This window comes from Poecilia reticulata, linkage group LG19 (assembly GCF_000633615.1).
Source record: "Poecilia reticulata strain Guanapo linkage group LG19, Guppy_female_1.0+MT, whole genome shotgun sequence".
Taxonomy (NCBI): Eukaryota; Metazoa; Chordata; class Actinopteri; order Cyprinodontiformes; family Poeciliidae; genus Poecilia; species Poecilia reticulata.
In genome coordinates, this window is record NC_024349.1 from 22,828,265 (window position 1) to 22,837,789 (window position 9,525).

Sequence of the window (9,525 nt, forward strand, 5' to 3'; positions counted from 1 at the left end):
CGAGACCTGACGCAAAAACTTTCTGCCGGTCTGCTAGTCCACAAGCATGTATTTATTACAGTAGCTTGCGTTTGTGAGACGGTCAAGCACGTGGTAGCTGTGCTGTGACGTAAAATGGGCATTAGCCAATGAAACGCGGCCCCTGTGGTAAGGTCCATGGGCTCTTTGCACGTACGGCGTTGACGTCACATCTGCATGAGCCAATGCGGCTCACTTGTTTCCGCTTTGCGTTACTACTACAGCTAGAAAAGACAAGTTGTATTTCAGACGCAAAAAAAAGCAATACTATGAACTTTGTTGTCTTCCTAATATAATGGGCTTTTAAACTTTCATTAATTTCCAAGCGTTCCTGAATTAAGAAATCAGTGGCTTGTAAATATTCGTTGCTACCAGTTAAAGCTAACGCCGCACAGCCATGTTTGCAGCCTTTCACTTCACTCCGGATCAGCTTCTTCAGCCTAAAAAGGAATCACTTCTGTATTCAGCCTGAAAGAGCCAGTGTATGGGAACGAGAGAGCAGACCAGAGCCAGACACCCCAGCAACTGATCCGCCTGTCCATACTGCTGTAAACACCGTCCTATTCACCAGAAACATGCAAAGGTAATAAAACGAAATAACACGGAGACATTAAGCAACACGGTCATATTTTTTCTAAAAGCAACAACTTTGAACCTGAACAGTCAGCTAAACCAGATCTCTGACACCAGAGCTGCACTACTGTTAAGCTATGAGGCTTGTGCTTTGTCATACTTCGGAAGTAAAAAGCCCGAACCGTAACCTCCCCATTAGTCTCTGACACTAACGACAATAAACACACACAGTATACTTGAAAATAAAGTAAAAACATTGTCCGTTAGAATGTTTAGATACTTAAATAGCACATTTTTACAAGAACAATGTCTGAGAATATTGCCTACTAGCATAAGCTAAGGTTAATGTTAGCCACAAAGTTAAAGAAAGTAAAACTCACCTTCGTGTCAGTGAATGTATAAAGAGGCGTACATCTTGAAACCGTTCTCCAGCTTATTTGTTGGGGCTTCGGATCGATGTACAAGCATCTAGTCTAAAATGTAATTTTCAATAGATCGGAAACAACCGAGCCGCTTTTCCCCGAATGCGGAAGCTCATCAGCGGCTCGGTTGCAAAGAGCCCATTCGGCAGTGGAGGAGGTTGGGTTAAGTCAAGCGGAGAAACCAGCACACTCATGACCATGTCTTAGCTTCATAAGCTTTTCTGCCAGTGTTGCTGTTTGTGGAGAGATAAAAAAATCTCTTCTGTTTTTTTCTCCCTTTTTAAAAAAATAGATTTTATTGGATTTTTATATTGAAGTTTTCACAGGTGGTGTAGACTTTGTGTAGCAGAGTGGTTTTAGCAAGTTCCAAGGTTCTGCAAAAGCACTCAGAAAACAACACAGCATCGTTCTGACATCAGAAAATATAGCTTGTAATTTTGAATACTTTAATATTTTCAAAAGTCATTAACTTGAGGAAACTTTTGACAGAGCAACTTTTACTTGTAGTTGAATAAGAATATCTTAATAAGTAGTTGAGTTGAATATTTTGTCCGCCACTGGTCACAGCAGACCGGAGCACCACTTGCTACTGACAAATCTCCAATTAGCATATCACAGCTCGACTTGTTAATATTCTGTACAAGTTCTACAAATATCTCAGTTGTGGGGAGCCTCAGTTTTCCACTGTTCTGTTTGGGTAACCCCCACACATTTTCTGCCAGATTTAGTTCTAAAGCTTCCTCTGGTGAAGCCAGATTTATTTTTATTTATTTATTTTAGATCCACCTCGACCGCCAATATCACTAAAGAATGAATTCCATTTTCATTTTTCCAAGTAGACAACTGAAAGTTTTGGGATCAAAAATAGTTGGTATTTCAATTTGTTTATAATTTCCTCCATTTTGATTAAAAACTCGTTTCAACTAAAGAAAAGCTTTGTGCTTGTTTTTGTGATAAACTTGCCTCTTGGTATTTTGGTCAAAAGTTCAACTTTTGGTTTCAGAAAATCATGACACATTTTCCCCACAAGGTTTTGAGAGGTTTTTAGAAAGATGCAGATATATTGTTAGAATACATTTTTTGTACCATTTTCCTGACTGATACCTTTACATATTGATATCATTTAGATTCTTTGCATCCCGAAATCGTCCAAAAGGCAAAAATAAGCAAACATCCTCTAGATGAGCTGAAGGCAGAATTCAATCTCTTTATTACAGAAATAAAATCAGATATTAAAACATATTTAAACAATGAAAGACATACATTTTAAAAACATTTCCTATTTCATACTTAAATATTACAAATAAATTACAACTGATGTCTTTTTGCATTGCCAGACAATAATAAATTGAATAAAAGCCTACAGAGTAAATATACAAATGATCAACCAGAAAAGTTTTTTTTTTTTTACAGTGTGAAATAAAACTAGTTCCATGGTCAGATTTTTTTATTCTTTATTCGAGGCAGGTTGCATCTTTTAAAATAAACGACTTAAGAAAATTACCTATAGCTATATTTTACAAAAGTTCAAATGCACTTAAAAAAATTTTATATTTTTCAGAGAAACAAAGTCAAAATAAATCTACATATCCAATGAACTATTTTTCCCCATTGTCCACACGCAGTTTTTAAATGTGCCCACTATTTATATATACACATTTCTTTATTTCTTGTAATATATTATTTGTTACATCAAATTATTTTGAGTGTATTCATAACAGGTAAGAACAAAATGTCACATTTTGAACAACATAAGCATAAACTTGTCCACTTCTGGTAAAGTACACATTAGAAATATTAAAACATATTTATCATGAATCCAATTGTTAATATTCAACTTACAGAACTACTTTGAAGTAAAAGGAGTGTTTAAGATCAAAACTAGATAACTTCTATGCCTTATTACCATAAAACATCCCAAAAATAAATACAAAACCATCAGTGAAATGCCAGATTTTTCTTTTTTATTAAAGATATACTTCTTGGATAGTATAAAAACATTTAACATTAGTTCTGATTTATATAAACTGACAAAGCAGTTTGAGATTCCTGACATTCAGAGTCATCTTTCAGTGTGAAAAAAAAGAAAAGGAATAGTGAACTGTACAGGAAAAAATGTGCTCTGACGTTCTGCAGCTCTTCACATTGAGGTTGGCTTTGTGGTTGCTACGATAAAATCAGCCCAGACTTACAGTACTTCTAGTCCTTTTGCTTGAGCTCCATCATGGATAAGGACTTATTACGCTTCTTGGACTTCCTGTATCTGTAGGCGAGATGGATGATGACCAACAGGAAAGCCAGGCTGATTGATAGCAGTAACCACTGACCAGCTTTGGCAGCGGTCTTGTCCACTTTTAGTCCCAGGAACTCAACTTTCCCATCATCATTCGTTGTAACTTCACCTATATCTAAAAGACACACGTAAAGCTAATAATTAATGAAAATATCACATTTTATGTAGATTACCAAGCAGTGGACTCTCGACTACTTGGAGAAGTTTGTCATAAATCTGTTTGTTTTGACCTTCTCCCAGTAAGAATTAAGGATCCATCAAACTAATTTTTTTCACTTCCGATACAGATATCTGAGGCTTAGAGAAACAGAGCAGAACTGACTTGAAATGTTTCCCAGAAAACAGACATAAAAATACTGAGTTACAAATGTATTTGATAACTGTGCACAAGTACAGCATAATTAAATACAATAACTTCTAAAGCTTGGTCAAACATGTAAACACAACAGAACTTTAATTTGCTCAGTCATTGTAATTAGGGGTAGGGGTGCACTGATGGCAGTTTTCTGGACAAAATGTTGTTAAATATAGCAAAAAAGTTGTTACGTTGGCAGCAGTGGGTTGACTTTTGTCCACCCACTGTTAGTAGTTCTGCACTACTTTGTGTTGGTCCAACACACACAATCCCAACTAGATACACTGAGTTTTTTTATGATGCAACAAAATCAGTTCAATCTCCATGCACTTTTCTCAGCAGGAAGATGCCTGACTGAATAATGCCATCTTGAATGCTGATGAGTCAGCATACAAGATGGCATTATTCAGTCAGTCACACTCACTGAACACTGCGGTTGTTTGTGTGTGAATGCCTGAATGCATCGATCATACCTGAAGGTCTCCAGTTATAGTCGGGCCACCCACGGACCTCGTTGTTCTTATTGTTCTGCTCCTCCAGCCATGTGATGAGAGGTTGGAAGTACTGCATGAGAGGCTGGGCACTCATCTTGGACTGACCCGTGATCATGGCCATGGCTTCCGGCCACGGCTTACTATAACCGAGCCGCATCACATCCCTGCAAGCGGTGACAGCCAAAGCAGAGATCAGGAAGAGGAAGATGAAGGGTTTGTTGTTGAAAATGTTGTGGTTTGTACTTTTTCACACAAGGCCAGGCAAGTTAGGATGGTCTTTTCCCATACTGCTTTTGAATTCACTCTAGTTCTGTTTATTTAATACGGTAATTAGTTCACTCTGAAACATGAATTACTTCTTCACATCACTCCATCTTCTCTCCAGCCGTCAAGAGAAGACGATCCTAGAGCAAGGGCGTCAAACTCATTTTCAGTTTGAGCCACATGAAGATCACGGATGTCCTTAAAGGGCAGGTCGTGTCCGAAAGTATTGCTAAAACCGTCTAGCCCATTAGCCCTCTCTTTTGAATGAGTACTTCTTAAAATTAAACATTGAACGTCATTTCACACTGATATATATGGATAAGAATTGCTTTGATTGGTTTCATAAAATAATATCATTACCTTCCTAATTTAATTGCCTAAATCATATTTTGCCAAAAGATGATTTAAGCAAAAAAAAAAAAAAAATCACTTAATTTAGGAAGGTGACAATATTTAAGAACACAACTGGCCTTTTTTTAAGTACTATATTTTTTTTCAGGTAGATACTGTCTGGAAAACACATGATAACTTTTTATGGCCCACCATAAAATCTACAGTGGGCCAGATTAGATCCCCAGGCCTTGAGTTTGACACGTGCTATAAAATAATCTGTAGGATTCAGAGCACACTAACCCCAGCAGCTTCCCAGCTTCTTTAGATTGGTAGATATCACATGTGTGCAGAGGCCCATTATGCTTAGCTGCGTCACACAGAGCTTTGTGGAACTGAAACTGGATGACGAAGCTGACGAAGTACCTGAAAAATATGAAAATATGCACTTAAAGGATTATGCCTAACCGCCAAGTCATGCGTACAATGTGCAAGTCCTATTTTCTTATCTATTTATAGCTGGAGCATGAGCATGTCAAAGCATTTATCAAGCTAGCTGTCTCATTTGCTTTGCAAACGCAGCACTACCGGACGTATGGCACGCTCGCAGGGATGTGGAACTTTGCGCCCGGGTCAAAGTCATCCTCTGTGCGGGTTACAGGGGGGCACAGGCCCTGGTACTTCAGTCTGCAATAAACAAACATCATTTACAAATTTGATTGTTAATGGGGAATCAACCACTTTATGATGAGCAATTACGATAACAAGCACGTTTTATAGCTGAAGTTTTTCACCTGAGGTTCCACCACTCTTTATTATAATCTGACGATGGGATGCGTCCGTCGAAGACCTTCCACCTCCACTGGTCCATCAGGTAGCCAAAAGGCAGGAAGGCAATTTTGTCCAACGCCATGCTCATCAAAAAGTTGATGTCACTCTCTGCACAAGAGTGAGACATTTATTACTTAGAGACAAACCAAAAGCAAAAAACAAATGCATTGCTCTTATCGTGGCTCACCGTGGTTACTCTCCACTTTGTCCAGGAGCCCGATGCTCTGCAGATGTTTGGGCGTGGAGACGGACAGCGCGAGAACGTCTCCGATGGCTTCGTGGAAGCCTGGGTTAGCACCAGTGCGGAATGAAACAGGCTGGTCTTTGTACTGCAGGAAGTATTGCACATGGCCCATCTCATGGTGCACAGTGATCAGGTCATCCATAGTCACAACGGTGCACTGTTTTATCCTGGAAACACAAGCAGACACACAATTACAGTTCAGCCTTAAAATCATTTCTTAAAGCTCCAAAGGAGCCACAGGAAACTGAAACCACAATACAGAAACACTCACTTCTATACTCTCTCCTGAACTTCACAGGAAAAAGAAGGAAGTCAGACAGATAAAAGGAAAGAGGGTTGCCTGTAAGATGAATACCAGATGTTTTCCCAATTTGCACTTCCTAAATGTATTTGCTTGCATGTTATCACTCTTCCTAAGCTTACCTCCTTAGTAACGTTATCTAAGTACTCTTAATTTCTCTTCATACCTAAGACTAAAAAATGTCTCTGACAAAGCTAGTCAGTAGCTGCGTTTCCATTAACCCTAAAATAGCAAAAATTGAAACTATGAAAATAAATGTGCGTAACACGCCAATTAGGAAAACGTTTTGTGCTAGAATACAGTGGTTTTTTGTCCATATTAAAATAGATGTAATTCACAAAACTGTAATGGAAACACTTTTTTGCATCACATGAATCACATAAAAAGTTATGCATCATTTCAACATATTGAATCCTTAACTCTTCTGTAAAATGGCTAACTACAATTTCGCCCAAAATGGCAAATACGTAGCTGTTCCCAAGTAGGCGGGGCTTGTTGCTCCAACACCTGAATAAGACGTGGACGTCTCCTCTGATTGGCTGATGGATGAGCATTTGGCACCCTGGCTGAATTGTGAATATACCTCATCTGTCGCTGCCATGACTTTTAATGACTTATTCATATAACATGTGAATAAGCATGAACGTGCTTATTCACATTTATTTTAATATATAATGGAAAAACAGCAACTGCAAAATTGTGTTTGTTCAAAATTAGCAGAATACAAACAAAGATGTGTCCACTTAGCAGCTACTAACTTGGTTGGTCAGGTTTTTACGTTGTTTTTAGGCTGGAAACTCTATCAGATCTAGCAACCCTGGAATCACTGGGCTGGGAATCACTGCTGTAAGATCTTTAAAGAAAAAGAAAAATCTAACAAGAGTTCAACCTGAAGTCCTTTCGGTTAAAGAAATCCCACGCAGAGGCATGGCACACCACCTGGCGTCCGTCAGTCGGCTTCTCCAGCATGGATTTGTCCCAGAACTCTTGTGGCATTGGCAGTAGACCCAGGGAGGTGAAAAACCTGTCCGATTCCTGAAACATCCTGGTTGCATTCCAGCCCTGAACAAGAACAGCATTGCCTGCACTGACTGTGACATTTTCTCTGGGAATTCAATAGAGGCTTTAACGTACAGAGGAACCAACAGACGGTCTTTGTTTTATGATCTTATGATCATTATGTTCTGTATATTTTGTGCATTTATTTACCTGCGCCACCATAGCTGGTGTGGCATCGACTTGTGTGGCATCTGGATAAGGCAAGACTAAATCCATGATTCCAGACCATGACTGTGCCCACATGTTGCCTGAAATGTTGAAGCAGAATAGCAGCACTTTTTATGTCAAAGACTAAGAGGTTAGGGAGCAGGTCACTCTGCCGTGTCGCTGTTTAACCATGTGGGATTGTGAGTGAGTCCATGTGGAACTGTCACACACATTCTCACGCTTTATGCCTCTAAAAGAAAATTTGATCTAGCTGAAATCCAAAGGCATCTGCAGCCAAAGACAGCATATGAATGGGGTTTACTCCCATATAAAAAAGGAGAGTTGTGGCTGTAGAGTTAGAATTCCAAGGATTTTGCCAGAGAGGGATTTTTCCTGCCCTTGCTTGACGTTATTCTCCACACTACCCTACTACAATGAAAACATGAAGCCGGTGCAAAAGCCAAGCTACTGATACATTGTGCATATGATTTTCAACCAAAAAGCTCTACACTTACCCAACAAGTGAGCAGGGATGGGCCCCTTTAAGTTGATGTTATCTGAGCCATACTTTTTGTAAAGAGCCCTTCGAACGTAGGCGTGTACGTTGAGATAGAGCGGCTCCAGTTCCTTCCACAAAGCCTCCAGGTCCTCTTCAAAGGTTGGGGTTTCATACAGGGACCGCCAGAAAGCCCCGTTGTCAGAATGCCCTGTAAACGGCACCGGAGGTTAACACAGGTGTATTTAAAGTGACACTTTTGCCTCACAGTTTTGCTCTACATTCCTCATCAAGTCGACGGGGTTATGGGTTAACCCACTTTTCCCTGACCGCACTCGCCTGAAGCTGAGATTTATTTGAACTGCTTAAGCAAAAATAGTTATTGTGGAGGAGTGTTAAGCTCAGTTCTGAGGTTTTTAACAGCTGAATAACTTTAAGCTGCAAAAGATGCAGAATAATTCTGTTGTAAATGTTCTCTTATCAGAAAATATCACTTTCCTTCTGTAAATATAGTTTACTTTAGCACACACACACAAAATATGAATAGACAGATATTCTTGTTCTGCTCAATGTTATTAATAGTGAATCCTAAATATACTTTAAGATCAAATGCCAAATGTATTTACAGTTTAGGTTTTCATAAACAACAGATTAGTTGGTTTTTAGCCCTAGCTTTCAACAATTTTCTCTGAACCAGCATTTCCACACTTTGCCAATTTGTGCCAATTGCTAACATAGCTTGTGTTAGCTCGGCACATATTGGCATAAACAACACAGGATGATTCCTGTATTCTGGTTCTGCTAAGAAGTTAGCACCGTCTTCTCTGTTTCCCAGTTGGAGCAATATGGTGCATGCATTAATTATTCAGAATTTTTCATCAAAATAAAGAAAATATACACCAGTGTTCTGTGTTAAAACTTCATAACTGACAAAGGGTTACTTTTGTTTTACCAAGATTGACAACTTTTAAAAACCAGTAAAACCTTGGAAAATTTAGCATACAGGTTAATTATCAGTGCCACTGAAAACTTTTTTTATGCATTAAAAAGTCCAAACATCTGCAGCGTTAAGGAACACAGTTTAAGACACCAGTCTAACATTCTGCATTCACCCATTGTTTATATTTGTCAGCATTCATTTAAATTACATTCCCTGCCTCTAAGGCAACCTGGAAAGCATTTCCTGCTGGAGAGGGAACGAGGGAATTGTACATGTAGGGTAAAATTAGATCCAGATGACATACCATTGAGTGTTGCAGCCTTATTGACCAGTTCAACATATCTCTTATAATCGTCACGAATTACTTTGCCAGCAGCATCTCTCCATCCTTTCCAGGCAAACAACAGTTCATCATAATCCCTGGACTCTGCCATGATTTTCTGGAGATCTGAAAACAGAAAGTTATATTTTATTACTACCTATCATGATTAACTAATTAGTTCTACACTTAGCATAAATTTAATCTCTAAATGTTTCTAATTAAGTTGAAAAATTCTTAACTTTACCTGGATCCAGTGGATGACATTTGCCATCTGCCCTACAAACTTCTGCCACACTATATTTGGTCTCCATGCTAGACGTAATATTATTTAACTGCAAAAATAAAAAATAGATGAAACGTCAAATTTTCCCAATCATACAGAAATGAACAAATGAAAATAGCTAATAAAAAAAATAAATAAATAAATAAAATAAAA

At 38.6% G+C, this 9,525-nt stretch overlaps 1 protein-coding gene across 2 annotated transcripts in view; it reads right to left on the reverse strand.

Moving 5' to 3' along the window:
* Positions 1–2,450: 2,450 nt before the first annotated feature.
* The window catches only part of LOC103481980 (angiotensin-converting enzyme), a 19,878-nt gene continuing 12,803 nt past the window's right edge, over positions 2,451–9,525 (reverse strand). For both annotated transcript variants that reach the window (XM_008437847.2, XM_008437846.2), the window contains 11 exons: positions 9,334–9,421; positions 9,072–9,215; positions 7,847–8,038; positions 7,335–7,432; positions 7,015–7,187; positions 5,768–5,991; positions 5,544–5,688; positions 5,338–5,436; positions 5,053–5,175; positions 4,135–4,319; positions 2,451–3,421 (listed from right to left, as the gene is read on the reverse strand). In XM_008437847.2, the coding sequence (XP_008436069.1) occupies positions 3,213–3,421; positions 4,135–4,319; positions 5,053–5,175; positions 5,338–5,436; positions 5,544–5,688; positions 5,768–5,991; positions 7,015–7,187; positions 7,335–7,432; positions 7,847–8,038; positions 9,072–9,215; positions 9,334–9,421 (1,680 nt within the window). In that variant the 3' untranslated portion in view covers positions 2,451–3,212. The remainder of the gene's footprint in view (positions 3,422–4,134; positions 4,320–5,052; positions 5,176–5,337; positions 5,437–5,543; positions 5,689–5,767; positions 5,992–7,014; positions 7,188–7,334; positions 7,433–7,846; positions 8,039–9,071; positions 9,216–9,333; positions 9,422–9,525) is intronic.